Source organism: Brachycentrus maculatus, unplaced genomic scaffold (assembly GCF_059751285.1).
Source record: "Brachycentrus maculatus isolate JH-2025_06_01 unplaced genomic scaffold, ASM5975128v1 h1tg000958l, whole genome shotgun sequence".
Taxonomy (NCBI): Eukaryota; Metazoa; Arthropoda; class Insecta; order Trichoptera; family Brachycentridae; genus Brachycentrus; species Brachycentrus maculatus.
The window spans coordinates 68,107-87,500 of record NW_028281679.1 but is presented as its reverse complement, the minus strand read 5'-3'; the positions used below and the strand labels follow the sequence as shown (position 1 = coordinate 87,500).

The window sequence follows — 19,394 nt, the reverse complement described above, 5'->3', positions numbered from 1 at the left end:
CTTCAAAAAACGCCTGAAACGTCATTATCTTACCTTAGAACCCTAACTGTCCATCTCCTCCTCCCCTGACCCCTCCTCTCTTAAACTTGCTACCTGATTCTACCTATTTATCATTAGAATCCTAGAATACGTTTTTGTCTAATTGTTAATAATTGTTTTTTAGTTTTTTGATAAAATCTATACATCAGACAATAATATGTATTAACTTTTAAAAACGTCCGAGACATTACTATCTGTCATTAGAATCCTAACTGTCGATCAAACCTCCTCCCTTTACCTCCTTCCCTAAACTCCCTTCTTCCTTTGCCCTCCTTATTATCGTCTTTTGTTAATTTATGTTTCTTTTTAAATGTCAATTTGTAATTTATGTTTTTTTAAATGTTCAAGTACTATCTGCCCACTGATTGCAAACGGCTATATATGGTATCAAACGTTTTGATCAATATCACTAGTCCGTCTTTGGTCGGTTGGAAGATATTGCTTTTTAGCAATAAGCCCGCCAATGTACTTTTTATTTTCTGTACATGAAGTTTAAATAAATAAAAATAAATAAATAAATAATTTAAACAGGATGAAGGTAGGATACAGGCGGTATCGGTACCACTTACCGAGATTTTTTTTCTACCCGTTTCGAGGCGTACCCGTCTCTTCGTCAGGACATTCGTCAGGACAGTCACTACAACGGCATGCAAACGATACACGTCACCACCATACGGTTGTTCAAACTTAAAACACAGTAAGGAACATTTTTTTTTTAAAAGACGTTTTTTGCATTTTTGGACTAAGTAGAATCTACTTAGTCCAAAAATGCAAATACGTCTTTAAAAAAATATGTCCTTTACTGTGTTTTTAGTTTGGACAGCCGCATAGAGCCACATCATTTTTTGTTGTTGTGGACTTTTAAGTTTTCGTTTGGACAATTTTTTAATTGAATTCATATGCGCTTTTTTGTGCTTAATTGTAGTTAAATTTTTAATTTAAAAAAAAAAAAACTTCGCTCACTCCTTTCAACAACGTCATATATAAAAAAAAATGATTTTTCAGGAGATCGTTTTTAAAGTGTAAAAATATAATAAAATGTATTAAAAATAAATATCAAGCCACTTGTTGAACTTTTTACTGTGCAACAGATCTTTTTAGGTAAAACCTGACTGTTTTTCCTCCATTTGAAAAATATTCATTTTATTTTTAATAAAAAATTAAGCAATACCTTTTCTTCAAAATGCAAAAACAACACTTTCTGACCTGTAGCGGGTAAATATTAAGTTAAAAATATGCCGCTTTTACTGGGATATAGTACATTTTCTGGGCATTCTGAAAACACGCACAACTGAAAATTGACGATTTTTGATTTATGACGTTCTTGAAAGGAGTGAGCGACATGTGACCTCACGCGGTGATTCCACTGATGACGTTTGCTCATCACGATATATCGTGTCCCGAGATGTTTTGTCCGATTATGTAAGTAAATATATTATTAGTTCTGACAAATAAATATATATTTTTTTAAACTATCGGCTCCTGTGGTTATTTCAAGGCCGATTTTTTGCCTCCTTTTCAATAGATTTTATTTTTACGCAATGATATTGTTAATTAAGCGTATTGTTAGTGTGATGATTATTACGTAATTATTTAAATACATGTATATGTATATACACACACTCACACATGCATATTTATACCCACACCTGTCTAAAATTATCACTTAACCAGGTCGCAAGCCCTGTAAATGTTACATGACACACGTAGGTCTTGGAAGTGAGCTGTGATACAGAGGGAGGTCACAATAGACCTAATATGGTCGCAGTGACGTAAAGGATGCTAGATCCCTTACCTCACAAAAAAAGCCCTGTAAATACTTAGACTTTTATATATTTTTAAAAAGGAATATCACGCAAAGCGTCTACTTTTAGAGGCTTGTCTGCAGGAAGATAGTAAAGATAGGGAAGGTAAATGTGAAAAATATATAGCAAACACCCAGACCAATTGAAAATAAATCTTTCTTAAAATCATTTTGCAACTGGCGGGAATCGAACCCGCGACGCCAATTTCGCAGTCGGGCGTTTACTCAACTACGCCACGGCGACTGTCTATGTTGAGACACAAAAGCTTGATATAGCTGTTAATACCCCAACTGCCTTATTTATATTCAATCTCGTTTATAGTATATTCTGGTGTTAAAAAATAATTTACTTTAAAAGCGAGTGTTTCGTTACTCTTCTAAACAATCCTTCCTTCTAACCCTTATCCGCACCCCAATGGTGCATAGGGCACTGCATCGTGTAGAAGCAGTGTTATCTCGATCTTTAAATACACGAAGGAAAGGTGATCAGCCTTCCGCTTGAGGTACCAGACCAGAATCATATTAAATAAATATTAGACTGAAAAATCACTAATATTTATTTTGACCCTCTTGGGAATCGAACCCGGGACCTCCAGCCGGTAGTCTAGCGCGCTAACCACTACACTATGGAGGCAAACAATGGTCATATCAAATTATTCATTGAGGGTTTGATGTAATGGTGAATCATGAATAAATATGTATTTTTTTTAAAGAATGTCATCCACCCCTATTTTAACAAAGACCTGCGATTAGTTATGTAGGTACAGTATGTGGTAGGTACATACGAAACTGTACAAACAAACGGTAACTCGTTGGCTTAGTAACGCAAGTTGTGAGTTCGAAACCGGGCCCCCTATCACTAGGAAACACATTGTCACGCGTAGTCATAACGTTAGTTTTGTGCTTTTTTAAATACACCAAGAAGTAAATAAAGTTACATTATTATTACATTAAATTATAAAGTTACGTTATTTAAGAAGAATAAGGAAGTCTGTGCATTTGCGAGGGTTACAACCATCATAGGCTGATTTAAGTGATCACTTTACACACGTGTAACATTTACCAATTGTACCCATTATTGACAACCACACTACTCAAATTCTCGAAAGTTCTATATATAGCTCACTCCTTTCATGAACGTCATAAATCAAAAAACTTGATTTTTCAGGAGAACATTTTTAAAGTTTAAAAATATAATACAATGTATTAATAATAAATATCAAGCCACTTATTAAACTTTTTACTGTGTAACAGATCTTTTGAGGTAAAACCTAAAGGTTTTTCCTCCATTTAAAAAATATTTAGTTTATTTAAAAAAAAAGTTAAACCATACATTTTCTTAAAAATGCAAGAAACAAAACCTTCTGCCCTGTAGCGGGTAAAAATTAAGTTAAAAATATGCCGCTTTTGCTGGGATATAGTACCTTTTCTGGGCATTCGGAAAACATGCACAACTGAAAATTTACGATTTTTGATTAATGACGTTCTTGAAAGGAGTGAGCGATATATGAACCAATTTCGAAACATTGTTCTCGAATCACTAGAACTTCACTAGAGACATCTATTGGTGAGATTAAAATAAGCTTTTTATCAATTTCATTATAAGTAAGTATATTTTTTTGCAACATTTTAATATTTATGCAATTCTAATTCTATACTTTTTATGTTAACAAAATATACCCGGGTGTAATCTGAAATATTATCGTGAGTAGGTAACCCTTATTTTATGCAACTCCTGTACATACATTTGCTGAGAATTTTGCATCGAAAGTGTTTTTTCCCCATGCGGAAGAAAAATTATGATTATAATACAGAATACAGTATTACGGCACATTTACGCAATAGTGAATTACTTTCGTTTTCCGCGGTACATTCGACGTTTATGCATATCACCCTGTTTCATCACAATTGCTATAACAGATCGGTCATGGTTGATCGAATCAAAAAGTCGAATTAAATGACGACTTGTTTATGCGGCGTAATCGATAGCCTGTAACTTAATTTTCTTTAAACCCGGGTAACATTTGTGGAGGTCCACACCAATTTAAGTAAATGATTTTAAGTAATCAGGAATTCTAGCTTGTAAAATTCTTACGTTTCAAATTTTATAGGCCCTCGAATTTATAATATGCTCCCACAAGAAATATTATGTTCAGTTGGAAATAAATTCAAAACGCACACAAAAGAATGGCTCCTAAAAATTGGAAGATCCCAGCTGGAGCAGCAAATAAAAGTTTGTGCGTGATTAATCTATGTGTCAGTGTTTTATAATTATACAATCCTATTTTCTAATATTATAATATTACTCCTTTAGATTTTACTTTTCTTTTAGTTAAACTCTCTATTTGGTTTCATTTTATAATTATTATTTCATATTATTTCAGTCTTACCCACTTTTATATTATCATTAAAAATATATAAAACTGTATTATAAAAAGAATAAGCATACCCTGCCTACCTCAGAACAGGTATCTCCAAATACCTAGTGAGGATAGACAGTGTAAAATAAAAATAAAAATAAAAATAAATATATATATTTATATATATATATATATATATATATATATATATATATATATATATATATATATATATATATATATATATATATATATATTATATATATATATATATATATATATATATATATATATATATATATATATATATATATATATATATATATGTATATATATATATATATATATATATATATATATATATATATATATATATATATATATATATATATATATATATATGTATAACTTAAGTACAAAATTATATTAAATAATAAACGCTGTTCTGCAGCACTTAACCTGTTTTGGTGCGATTTAATGATTTCATATTGGTTTAACACAGGATTGGTCACGTTTTGTCTCAACTTTAATTAATATTTCGATAGAATACAGTAAACAGAACAAATTTGCATTTAAATGATTTTTTTGTGCAATATTGGAAATATAACTTTTTGGTGAGGACTTCCACATTTAGCATAATTGAAATTTTTAATAAAAACATTTTGTAAAAATTTATTGATAAAATAAGCTTTTCTTTGAAATGCTTGACGTCGCCCACCTTATCAAGCTGATATGCCTTGGGAATATTAGAAGGAGGGGTAGGGAGATGAAAGAAAATTCAGCACAAAAAATATACTTAAATTGATTTAATTAAAAATATAAAAATTATACGAAAGTGACTTTAACTTAAACTAATCTTAAATTGCTATCTTAAATTAGCTTAAAATTAATTAACCCTATCTTAAATTAAACTTATTCTAACCTTGGTGGAAAAGATGCGCCGTGATGATGAGGTGGCCGTGATCCTTTGTGAAAAAGCTGCGCCGTTGGATGCTGGGATGAGGTTCTTCTTATGACGGGGCGCCGTGCGATGATTCTTGCTTCTTATCTTCTTCTTCTCCTAGTAGAGCTTCAGCTCTTAATTTGAGGCTTATGACCCGGCGTGGGTCTGCTTTTGATACTCCGGATGAGTAACTCCTTTTTTTTCTATCTCCTCTCTCCCTGCGTAGAGCTCCCGCTCTTCTCCTCACTTAAGTCTTAAAACCTGGTGTAGGTATGCTCCTTCTAACTGATTTCTCCCGACTGCTCGATCCCCCTGATCTCTCCCGACTGCTCCTTCCAACTCCTCGATCCCACTGATTTCCCGAAAATAGTGCCCCTTCCAACTGATGTCTCCCCGTTATATTCGGTTTCTCTCCTTGAAGATCACGCCCTCGAAACCATTTTTCATTGGCTGACGGTGCGCTTGTATCCACTCCCAAAATTTTCAACGTCTAGACATCAATTAGCCTTAATTTTATTTATAATATAATAAAGAATGCTCTTAGGATAATAATAATAAAGAAGACCACCGGCAAACATCTATTACAAAGGCCAGCAAGTTGGCGACAGTTTTTATGATTCAAACCTTTTAAATACATTTTAATTTTACGACAGGTAAATTATAAAAGGTCGGAGCCACAAAAAAATATTTGAGCGCACAGATTTTTTTTTTTTTCTAAGACTAATTAAATTAAACGATTGATAATTGATTATTTTTGCCAGGCTAGAGGAGAAACGTGGTTTCACCACGTCAATCCACCCCGCCTTGTAATGGCAAAAAAATCAATCTTCAATTAAATTATTAATATTTGTCTATTTCCTAACTTATTTACTACTTCTGTTCGTACATGGTTATACTAGTGGGTAAATATAATATTTAAACTAATTATCCCTAGATTCGGGTGGTTCAGTAACTCCCGGCGCTACGCGTAAGTCGTATACAGATTTATTTCCTCTGTCTACCAAAAATGTTCCTTGCGTTCCGATTTGCATTTGGACTTTAAATCCTATTCCTAATAAATGTATCCGGAGATCTTTCTTTATCTCATTTTCCCAAGCATCTATTTCTCTCTCTTCGTTTTCCCCTTGCTCACGCAACGTGCCGTTTCTAGTTAGAGGCATATTTTTGTTTGTTTACGGTCACGTTAATCGATCAATAAAAAAAAATCGAATTACCTAACACCACACCTGTATTGTATTAAAACAAGAGAGAGCAAAAAAATATATGTAAATGTGCATTTAAAATTAATTTGACAAAAAAAACATATGCATAAAATGTGTAAATATTTACTTTCTTTATCTTCTACAATCTCCTACCCCTTTCTCAAGGTAATCAGCTTAAAATGGGACTGTCAATAAAAAAAAAAAATATGTATTCCTATACATATAAATTTTTTTGTAAGTTTTCTCAGGGTCGCGAACCTCGAAATTTACAATATTTCGATGGCCCCACGTTGGGCGCCAATTGACGTCGCCCACCTTATCAAGCTGATATGCCTTGGGAATATTAGAAGGAGGGGTAGGGAGATGAAAGAAAATTCAGCACAAAAAATATACTTAAATTGATTTAATTAAAAATATAAAAATTATACGAAAGTGACTTTAACTTAAACTAATCTTAAATTGCTATCTTAAATTAGCTTAAAATTAATTAACCCTATCTTAAATTAAACTTATTCTAACCTTGGTGGAAAAGATGCGCCGTGATGATGAGGTGGCCGTGATCCTTTGTGAAAAAGCTGCGCCGTTGGATGCTGGGATGAGGTTCTTCTTATGACGGGGCGCCGTGCGATGATTCTTGCTTCTTATCTTCTTCTTCTCCTAGTAGAGCTTCAGCTCTTAATTTGAGGCTTATGACCCGGCGTGGGTCTGCTTTTGATACTCCGGATGAGTAACTCCTTTTTTTTCTATCTCCTCTCTCCCTGCGTAGAGCTCCCGCTCTTCTCCTCACTTAAGTCTTAAAACCTGGTGTAGGTATGCTCCTTCTAACTGATTTCTCCCGACTGCTCGATCCCCCTGATCTCTCCCGACTGCTCCTTCCAACTCCTCGATCCCACTGATTTCCCGAAAATAGTGCCCCTTCCAACTGATGTCTCCCCGTTATATTCGGTTTCTCTCCTTGAAGATCACGCCCTCGAAACCATTTTTCATTGGCTGACGGTGCGCTTGTATCCACTCCCAAAATTTTCAACGTCTAGACATCAATTAGCCTTAATTTTATTTATAATATAATAAAGAATGCTCTTAGGATAATAATAATAAAGAAGACCACCGGCAAACATCTATTACAAAGGCCAGCAAGTTGGCGACAGTTTTTATGATTCAAACCTTTTAAATACATTTTAATTTTACGACAGGTAAATTATAAAAGGTCGGAGCCACAAAAAAATATTTGAGCGCACAGATTTTTTTTTTTTTCTAAGACTAATTAAATTAAACGATTGATAATTGATTATTTTTGCCAGGCTAGAGGAGAAACGTGGTTTCACCACGTCATGCTTATAGGAAGTAAGTATATGATTTTGAAAAGAAAATAGAAAGGTATTTACAGGGCTTACGACCTGTCATAGACTGGTTTATGTGGTTATTTTATACACTTGTATTCTACCCGCGATTGACACCCACAGTATTCAAAATTTGGAAGTTGTATTAATCTTAAATTGACACCTTATTTGAGATGTGAGTTCTCAGCACCATATCAGCTGCCCAAACTCAAAATACAGTAAGGGACATTTTTTTGTAGTACTTTTTTGTTGTTGCATATTTGGGCTAAGTAGATTCTACTTAGTTCAAAAATGCAAAAAAAAACGTACTACAAAAAAATGTCCCTTACTGTGTTTTAAGTTTGGACAGCCGATATATGGTTGGGTTGGGTAAGTTAAAAAAAACAGACAGTGATAACTTAAACCAGCCCATGTCAGGTCGCAAACCCTGTATGATACCAGACCAATACCCAGACTTCGATATTCTTCTTCATCTATGTTGAGATGTCAATATAAATAACTCGTAAGTGGACAAACCCAGATTTGAGAACAAGTATTTGGATCCACTAAAATTTTTCTGAGTCATTACAATATTTAGAAGAATTCATATCAATGTTTTAAGGAGTTGTTTGCGACGTTCAATAAAACGGGTTTTATACTTTTGGAATATATTTTTCTCAATTTCCTGTTTGTAAAATACCCACGTTACTGTCGACTTCTCATATCTTAAGAGGGCAGGTAGTATTGTTTTAACAGTCTACAGTCTAAAGGCCTGCGCTCTAGATGAAGGGATTTTGAGAATGTTAAAAAAAATTAAAATCAATGCAAAATATAATAGATACGAGCTCAGAATTTCGGTTGCATAAAAGTATTATAATATAAATTTATTCATTTATAGAAGCGCACTTTTTTACGCGCGTAAACAGCAAATCTAAAAAAGTACTTCCTCGTGCGTAGAAATTACAAATAGTGACAACAATTACGAAGCTTAACTAACTAAACTAACTAACCATCACGCCGCTTCCCCGCAGGGGTAGGCAGAGAGAATAGAGCGCCACACCACTCTGTCCTTGCAAACATTCTTCGCCTCTTCCACGTTCATGCATCTCCTCATACATACTCGCCGATTGTTACGACTCCTTTTTTTATTGTTTTATTAATTAATAGTGATTTTGGTTAAATAAAGCTTCGTAATTAAAAAAAGTTTTCATTACGAAGCTTTATTTAACCAAAATCACTATTTATTAATAAAACAATAAAAATGCGTAAACGTCGACAAATATTAAAGGCACCGTTCTGTGCGTCGAACACGACTCGGTTAAGTGATATTTTTTTATTTATTTAAACTATACAACGGCGACGGAAATAAAATATATATTTTTCTTTCATTTTCATATTTGTTTATTATTTTTAATATCATTGTATAAAAAAAAATGTTGTAAAACATATATCGCTCACTCCTTTCAAGAACGTCATAAATAAAAAAACTTGATTTTTCAGGAGAACGTTTTCAAATTATAAAAATATAATACAATTTATCAAAAATAAATATCAAGCCACTTATTGAACTTTTTACTGTGCTACAGATCTTTTAGGTTAAACCTGAAGGTTTTTTCTCCATTTGAAAAATAATTACTTTATTTAAAAAAAATAATTAAACAATTAAATCTCTATACATTTAAATCTAAAAAAAAATATATAAAAAAAACTATTATATCTTTTATTATATAACATTAAACCACGAGTGTAAATCCCTTTCCAAGCACAAGAGCACAGACTCTTTTATGGAGAGGCACAGCGAATCGAAATATAAAAGTTCTCCATATGTATAAATGAATCAAATGTTATTATGTTATACATAAAAATGTAAATATATTAAATGAATAAAAAAAAGCCTTTTCTTCAAAATGCAAAAACAACACTTTCTGCCCTGTAGCAGGTAAATATTAAGTTTAAAATATGCCTCTTTAGCTGAGATATAGTACATTTTTTGGGCATTCCGAAAACATGCATAACTGAAAATTGACGATTTTTGATTTATGACGTTCTTGAAAGGAGTGAGCGATATGGCTGGCCAAGTATTGCACCCACCACTTAGTCAAGCTGGAATAAAGAGTTATTATTATTATTATCATTATTATAATAAATAAATTGTGAAAAAAAACCGGGATAGAAACACCAATGCACAAACGTGTGTCTCAGTGCGTTCGTGCGTGCCGTGCTTTGCGTACTCGCGCACGCGGCTTCATACTGTTTCCGCCGATATCCTTTTAGTTGGCATACAATTTTTATGATTCATAATCGTTTTCATTTCGTTTTTCCACTATTTGAATTTCGTAGGGGTTGAACTTAATTTTTTAATATAATTTATATTTGAAGCAATAACTTTGTGATTTTCCATTTTATAATTAAAATATAACTTTGTTTGTTTTTTTCTTTAGAATCGTTTGCAAAGTCGACCTGCTCGATGTATACGAGTTTCTTGAAGATAAAATAATTAAGAGGATCGTCAATTTTAATTGGAGTTAGGGCGTTCGTCGACTGGGCTCTTAATGTCAATCAGTTCATTTAATGAAGTGGCCCAGTTGTCTGTCTGATTGATCTTGAGCGTAAAAATCGATAACCAATCAGCTGCGAAAGCTGACAAGTCTGGTTTCTTAAACTTAGTTTGGTCTTTGATCTAATGTTTTCCGGATAAATTTATCAGTCATCTTCAGAGTGGCTTAAATATTGATCGAAATTTATAAAAATAAAATTGTTATCATTAGTTCGTTCAAGATTTGAAATCTTTGAAAACTATGCACTCATTACTTTGAAATTTTGACACAATGCGTGTGTTTTTATGTACCTACATGTGACAGGTTAAAATATGTTTATTTTCTTTAGTTCCAGCCTTTTTAACCTCAATGGCAGCACCATCAGTTAAACGTTACAGTAACATTGTATTAAATAAACATTGTTCATGCGGGAAGCGTGTTTCTTGACAGCTGCTAAAATATTGTATATATACAAGCATTGTCAAATTTTTCAAATTTGAAAAGTGTGGTTTATGTTTTTACTTCTTTCCCATTTAACCAGACAGAGCCACAGCAACGCGTGGCCGGGTACAGCTATAGGTAAATAAAAATATAAAAAAAAAACACCTAACCGAGCCGTGTTCGGCGTACAGAACGTGATGATGTAACCTTGAGTTTTTATAAACGACGCTTTAAATATTTTTCGCTGTAAACGCATTTTTAATGTTTTATTAATAAAAAAAAGTGATTTCGGCTAAGTCAAACTTCGTGATTGTTGTTGTCACAACTTGTAATTTGTACGCACGAGGAAGTACTATTTTAGATTTTCTGTTTACGCACGTAAAAAACGTGCGTTTTTATAAATACGGAAATAACACTTGGCACTTTTTTATGTATGATGATAATCAGTGCGTAGCGTTACTTTGTGATGTGTGGTTGTTATATTTTATTTTTATTTTTAAAATCAATAGATATAATAGTTTTCGAAGTTTATACGAGAGAAGATAGAAGTTTAAGCATTCCAGGGCTTACGATCTGGCATTTGGCTGGCTCAAGTGATCACTTTATTTACATGTGGAACGTTGATAATTCTGCCCATTTTTTAACATTCATATTGCATTAATTTTTAATGTATCTTTATTTTATTTAATTCGTTTAGGAACTATACAGCTTGTACATTAAAAAAATATAAAAAATGATTAGATTTACAATGATAAAAGCCAGTAAAATAATTCCACATACATAATTTATAGGTTATGAATACTGTTGTATATTAAGAGAGAAAAAAGAGAAGAGAGGGTGGGTGTGTGTGAGTGTATGTGTGGGTGTGTGTATGTGTGTAAGGGTGGGAGTAAAAGGACTAGAAATATATGAACTGATGTAGGATTCATTTCAACTGAGATGCTTCTTTAACACCTATATATCTTGATACATATCGCCCACTCCTTTCAACAACGTCATATATCAAAAATCGTCAATTTTCAGTTGTGCATGTTTTCTGAATGCCCATAAAATGTACTATATCCCAGCAAAAATGGCATATTTTTAACTTCATATCTATCCGCTACAGGGCAGAAAGAGTTTTGTTTTGCATTTTGAAGAAAAGGTATTGTTTAATGATTTTTTTTTAAATATACTAAATATTTTTCAAATGGAGAAAAACCATTCAGGTTTTACCTAAAAAGATCTGTTGCACGGTAAAAAGTTGATATTTATTTTTAATACATTTTGTTATATTTTTAAACTTTAAAAACGATATCCAAAAAAATCAAGTGTTTTGATTACATGACGTTGTTGAAGGAGCGAGCGATATGTTACCTGTAAGAATGATAGTCTAGTATCTTATAATAAAAAAATCTTTTTTAAACTATGATTGAAAAGCTGGTCTCCAATCTCGCGCTGTGGTAGACCAACTATATTGAATGTCACCTAACCTTCACCTGAATATTTTATTCTGTTATAATATTTGGTTAGGTAAGGTTAGGTTAGGTTACAAAACCATTGTTATATTGCTATCAAATTTTATTTCGAAATATTTAAAAAAATATTTTTATCTATTTTTATCACGAATTGCCTTTCTTCTGAACAATGGGTGTGTTAGGAAATTACGTAAAAAAACGAATGTGTCTCTACATCTCAAAAGCAGCCACATCCGTAAAGGATGGATCGGACAATTTTTTTTTTGTGGGCGAGCACAAGTTGGGATCAAAATCTTTGACATTCATTTGATTTTTAACACATTTATTCCTGAGCACGCGCTGCCCGCGTACTGCCGACATCTCGTTAAGTACAATATACGCGGGTAGCGCGTAAATTAAAAAAATCATCAATATTGGTAGCTAGACATAGCATTCTTAGCATGACAACCGAGTGCAGCGTTATATTGACTACGGTCAGCGGTAATCGTTATGATTTGTACAAAATCTGAAGAACGTCTTCATCTTTGTTGAGAGTCAAAATTAAAAAATAACTTCTAAGTGGAGAAACCCAGATTTGCGAACAAGGATTGGGAATTGGGAAATACTTAAAACGTTACAATAATTTTAAATGAATAAAATAATTGTTCAAATTATAAGCTTCATAAAAAAAAACTATAGTTAAATTTTCAGGCGTTTTCCCTTATATAAAATAATCTGGTTAATATCTAGCATACTTTTAAATAAAAGGGTGTCTGCTAAATATTTTTTTCAAATCAACCATTGATGCTGCCACGAACTCGAACATGAAGCGACGTGTGATATATGATATATGGATGAGTTCCAAAAGTTTGAGTAGTTTGGTAAAATGCCCAGACTTAATATTCTTCTTCATCTTTATTGAGATGTTAAAATGTTATTTATTAAATTTTTCTAATAGGTAGGAGTCATAATAAGAAAATAGCAGTTGTCTGGAAATTGATGATAAAACCGACAGTGGAATGGTGATGTGACAGAGATTGTGGATGTGGCTAATTTTGATTTGCAAAGATACATTTGAAATTTTTTTGCATTATTTGACAACTTTTAATAACAAACGTTTCCTTTGTTTATTTGTACAATAATATACCAATTGTTATATTATACATATGGGTTTCTAGAGCATGCTGTGTAATACGAGATTTTCTGGGTTAGTTTTTACATTTTCCGGGATGTGTCCAAACTTCAACCGAGATCAATGCCAAAATTTGACCTTTACCAAAGAGATTTACAAAATATAAACACTCACCTACAATATTATGTTTGTATGCATTAGTTTCTCATTTGCAATTAATAATATTTAAGTATATTATTATTATTTGTCCGCCTCCGTAGTGTAATGGTCAGCACGCTCGGCTACCGTTCTGGAGGTCCCGGGTTCGATTCCCAAGGGGGGTAAAATAAATATAAGTGATTTTTTCACTGTAATATTTATTTAATATTACCCTGGACTGGTACCTGAAGCGGAGGGCTGATCACCTTTCCGTCATGTGTAAACGATCAAAATAACACTGCGTTTATATGACGCAGTGCCCTATGCACCATTGGGTGCGGATAAGGGTTTTATTATATATATATATATATATATATATATATATATATATATATATATATATATATATATATATATATATATATATATATATATAAATTATTTAAGTATATTAGACCCTTATTAATTCCTCTCCTTTCCTTCTCCTTCCTGCTAAATATATTATTTTACATAATACCCTTTTTTTGTTTAATCTCTGAACGTTTTTTAATAGTTTTATAACATAAATGTGGAATTGTTTAGTTGGCTTTTTTTTAGCGTAACTATTTTTTGTTAATGTAATGTAATGTTTATTATTATCAATGTAACTTTTGTTTATTATATCATTTTTTATATGTAAGCTGTACAATTCCCGAATAAATGAAATAATAAAATAAAATAAATAAGTGTAAACTGTAAGTAATTTTACTCTAATATGTAATAAAAAATAATATTTATAATATAATTTATGTTTGGAGCACTTATGTGTGCATATCTCTTTTCTTCTTTTCCATTTAACCAGACATAGCCCCAGCAATTTGTGGCCGGGTATAGCTCGTGGTAAATAATTAATCAAAGCATCACTTAACAGTTACCTTAGAATTTTGTGTACGCTTTTAACAAGTTATTTTTATAATTTGTATTCGAAGCACTAACTTTGTGATTTTTCCATTTTATAATTAAAATGTAACTTTGTTTTAAAATCACTGTGATTATTTTATTATAACTTAATTATAATGTCTACCAGTTTCGAAGCTAACCGCTTCTTTATCAAGACTGATTAATATTAATATTAATCAGTCTTGATAAAGAAGCGGTTAGCTTGGAAACCGGTAGACATTATAATTAAGTTGTAATAAAATATTTATAGTGATTTTAAAACAAAGTTACATTTTAATTATAAAATAATATTTTACTAAAGAGTGGTACCAGTGGTAAGAGTGGGACAGTCCCGAGTTATGCTCTTATAATAAAGCTTTAACGAAAATTCAACAGATGTCACTATAAACCTTAATTATGGCGATGTAACTATTAAAAAAAAATCTTCCGCTAAGGTCGTAAATATTATAGTAATTGTGATTACAGTCTCCTGCAAACGGCGATTGGTGGCATTAATAATAAAATATAAAATGAGAGGAATAAAAATAAAATTCCAATTATACCTCTGCCTACCCCTGCGGCGTGATGGTTAGTTACTTAGTTAGTTATATATTAACAATAAAACAATAAATATTATTTGGTACTAGAAAACGATATCATGTTAATTATATTTTCATAATCAATATCTCCATTCCGCTAAAGTAGTTAGAAAAAATATAAAAATATAAAATACAAAAAAAGTTGTAAATTTAAAATTTGATAGGATTCATACGGACAAATTATTTAATGTTTTTATATGAATATTATGTACTAATCCCTTTGTCAAGGTCTATATTACATGTGCACAATCATCAAATCCCATCGCCAGCGGTCTAAAAAATGTCCCGTCTGAAATAAGATAATGATAAGTTGTTTTATTCAGAGATAGGAGTCTAACGTGTTTTTTTTTGTTTCCAGGTCAAACCTCTCCCGGGTGAGATGAGCTGATTCCTCCCGCTCCACGATGGCCCTAAAGGTGATCCATCTCCTGGCAGTCAGCGCCATCAGCCTCACCATCTATGGGTACGCCTCCTACTACAGCTCGTCCGGCGCGCCCGTGCGCGCGGCCGCCCCGCCCAACGCCACCCTCCAGCCGGAGCCCGCCAACGCTTCGCTCGCCAACCAACCCTCCAGTCAACCTTCTTCCGTGACCGCGTCATCGGTCAATGTCACCGTCAAGCCAAATTTACCAGACCTGAGCAAGGGTGTCAAGACCAGGACATTCTACGTCGCGGGCCATGACACCCCTCGTCCTGAAGTCTGCCCCGATCTCGGCACACGCTTGAAACTCCTCGTCATTGTCATGTCGGCCCCGTCACACTTTGAAGCCCGAATGGCCATCAGGCAAACCTGGGGCCATTTCACGAGCCGGAGCGACGTCGCCGTGTCTTTTCTTCTCGGCGCTACGGAAGACGCAAAGACCGACTCGGTCATAGAGGAAGAAGGCTGGATGTACTCGGATATTCTCAGAGGTCGGTTCTTAGACAGCTATAACAATTTGACGCTTAAAACGGTGTCCATGATGGAATGGGTTTCCGACTACTGTCCGAAGGCTAGATACGTGTTGAAAACAGACGACGATATGTTTATTAACATACCGAAGCTTCTGAACTTTACGGACAAACACGCTAATGATAAAAATGTCATTTTCGGACGCTTGGCGAAGCGGTGGAAGCCCATCCGGAATCCGAAATCCAAGTATTACGTCTCCCGGAATCAGTATCGGCCGGCTCTTTTTCCCGACTTTACTACGGGTCCGGCGTATCTCTTCCCATCTCCCCTGGCGAGAGATCTCTACAAGACGTCGCTGGATCAAACATACCTGAAGCTGGAAGACGTCTTCATGACGGGAGTCGTAGCGCAGAAGCTGAAAGTCAAGAGGAGCCATGCGGCAGAGTTTCTCAACAAGCGGGTCCCGATGAACGCTTGCACCGTGCAGAGAGCCATCAGCATTCACATGGTCAAGTTCGGCGAACAGTTCGACCTCTGGAAGAAGTTGTTAGACGGCAAAGCCAAGTGCAAATGATTTCCACGAGGCGCCTTAGGAATAAGTTACTGACGGTATATTTTATCGTGTTTTAGGAAGATGCCTCTTTGAAAATTGTGATTAATTTTATGAAAACATATTTTTTATACTATCAACGATACACATATTTTGTTTTTTTTCCTTCTTTGTTCATTGTTTTTTTGTAAATATAAGTATAAATGATGTAATTATTCTACGACCTATAGATGTAAGTACCTAGTGAGTGAAGATTTTTCAATATACGGATGCCACATATGAACGATAAGCATGTATTTTTATAACTTTGATTTGCATTTAAACAACGAAAAATAACAAAAATATCAACGAATCGATTTGTCATTTTTTTAATATCTAGCCACGGATTTAATAACTAAAATACATAAGTAGATTTTTTTAACCCTTACCGATCAAATGTTGAATATTATTTGTCATGGATTTTTTCTTCGTAAGTCCCGTGTCGAATATCATTCGACACTCTTTTCATCGTCATTATTATCAAGTTTAAGTACAAGCTCACATTTTTTTCACTTGTATCTAGAACAACAGTATGTGGAGCAGAGGACAAATTAATTTTTGCCCATTGGAATGTGTAACTCTCTACCAGGAGCTTTTTATATTACGATTGAGGACCAGAATGGGTTAAATGAATGTTATTAGTTATGAGTTTTACGTTGAAACTAGTATTTTTTTAAAAGTTTTGTAAATTTCAGACATGTTTATCAATGTGGTATTTGTATATTCAAATCTTTGGTAGTAAATACTATGTATCTCTTTTCTAGTATTAATACCTGGTTGAATTTAATTCAATTCAATTCCCAAAAAATAATGTTGATAAAGAAATAATTATACCGTTGTGGTTAAGGAAATTTAAAACAATGTATATTATTCTTATTATTTTCTCTTATATAAGTATGTAAAGTATTCTATCAGTTAGAATATTAAAAACTAAATTGCGATCTCCTGACGATGCATACGTTTTTCATTGGAATCAAACACCGTTATATGATTTTTTATTTAAAAAAAAAAAATCTACACACCAATTTCTTGGTGTGTGGGTTCTTGAGAACTAAACTGTGTCTGAGGAGTGAGTGCTTGCGAACTAAATTGTATATGAGGAGTGAGTACTTTGTATTTGAGGAATGCGAGCTTGCAAACTAAATTGCACTCGAGGAGTGAGTGCTTGCGAACTAAATTGTTTATGAGGAGTGAGTACTTTGTATTTGAGGAATGCAAGCTTGCGAACTAAATTGCATTTGAGGAGTGAGTGCTTGCGAACTAAATTGTATTTGAAGAATGTCGGGTTGTGGTCCTGTGGTTAGTGTCGCGGACTCTCAAGTCATAGTTTCTCGGTTCGAACCCACAATTTGATACCCATTTCTAATAATTAGCCGCTTAGGCTCACAGAAATAGTATGAAATTGAAATATTGGTGTAAATAATAAAAATACAAATATTTTTTTCTTTAAAAAAAAAAATAAATTGCCATTTAAATTGTATTTAAATAGTGAGTACTTTGTATTTCAGGAATGAGTTCTTAGGAACTAAATTGTATTTGAGAAGTGGATTTAATGAGTATTTAATGAGTGGATATTTGCTTTCATAATATTACTATGTCTGAAGAATGTGTACTTGCGAACTGAATTGTATTTGAAGCAAGAGTGCTTGCAAACTAAATTGTGTCTGAAGAGCGTGTAATTGCAAACTAAACTATTTCTGCGGAGTGAGTGTTTGTAAACTAATCTGTATTTGAAGAGCGAGTATTTGTGAACTAAACTGTATCTAAGGATTGAGTACTTATGAAATTAACTGTAGAGGAGTGAGATTTTTTAATTATTCAATTTTTAACTTTTTTCATAATATTTTAAATTGGCTTAAAAAAATCCATATATATATATATATATATATATATATATATATATATATATATATATATATATATATTTTTTTATTTTATCACAAACAAACATAATAAAGCTAATACTGGGTTTTTATAGTTTTTAACCACACATTGCTGAGACAAAAAGGTTTTATATATTTTTAAAATTACTATAACATGCGCAGTTGAATGATGCGTAATCAAGTTCAAAGATGTCACTACAAGTCATATTTAATAAAAAAAAAATCTTCACATATTGAAATATGGACATATATGTACACAATTGTGTACATATATCGACGTGCCCTACGTAAAGTGCTCTAACTCCATTTTTGTCAATTTTGAAATATTTGATGTATGTTATCACCACTGACCATTTTCTACAAATATAAACAAACAAAAAAATATATAAATTACGCCTAGTTTTCAGGCGTATAAGACGCTATCTACATCGAATTTTCAAAATGAACTGAACTCCTAAAACGCTAACTACTTAATTTTGACATAGCATAAAGTTTTAAAATGATTGAATACATTATTTTATCGTGTTTTTGAAGGTATAATACCAGTTTAAAATTTCAGAAAAACCGTTAATTAATAAAAAAAAATATGTTGAAAAAATCTTCTAAGCTCTCTCCTGCAAACTAACAGATTTGCAGATAGAGTTACTTTACGTAGGGCCGTCGATATATTGCATCGATAATTATCGAATCCCGTCGCCAGCACTCCGCAGGCGTAAAAAACACCCGTCCTTAGTGTGTTAATTGATCACATATTGAAATATGGACGGTAAACTTTGTATTAATTAAATCTGATCTTTTGAATACTAGCTATTTAAATAAAAATTAAAATTTTATCAGACTCTTTCACATTTATTATATAGAATTTGTCACACCTGTTAGTGAGATATTACGAAATTAGGCATTGTTATTTTAAATAGTTGACATTGACAAACGTAACCTAATTATTATTTATTATTACCATATCCGCTCCCTAGGTGGAGCATATGGAGTCCACAAACTGTCTCCAGACTTTTCTGTCGGCTGCCAGCTCCCTTGCATCCTCCCAAGTCAGATCCGCGTCCCGAAGTTCTGACGAGAACTGCCGACGAATTGTCTGCAGTGGTCGTCCTGGGCGGCGCGAACCTGATGCCTTGTAAAAGAGGCAAGCTTGATTAAGGCTCTC

General features: G+C 33.0%; 1 protein-coding gene across 1 annotated transcript in view; it reads left to right on the top strand.

Moving 5' to 3' along the window:
* LOC148299769 (beta-1,3-galactosyltransferase 5-like) overlaps nucleotides 1–18,198 on the top strand; it is a 71,285-nt gene extending 53,087 nt beyond the window's left edge. The window contains exon 2 of the mRNA XM_088275702.1: nucleotides 15,227–18,198. Within this exon, the coding sequence (XP_088131828.1) occupies nucleotides 15,273–16,334 (1,062 nt within the window). The 5' untranslated portion in view covers nucleotides 15,227–15,272 and the 3' untranslated portion in view covers nucleotides 16,335–18,198. The remainder of the gene's footprint in view (nucleotides 1–15,226) is intronic.
* Nucleotides 18,199–19,394: the final 1,196 nt, after the last annotated feature.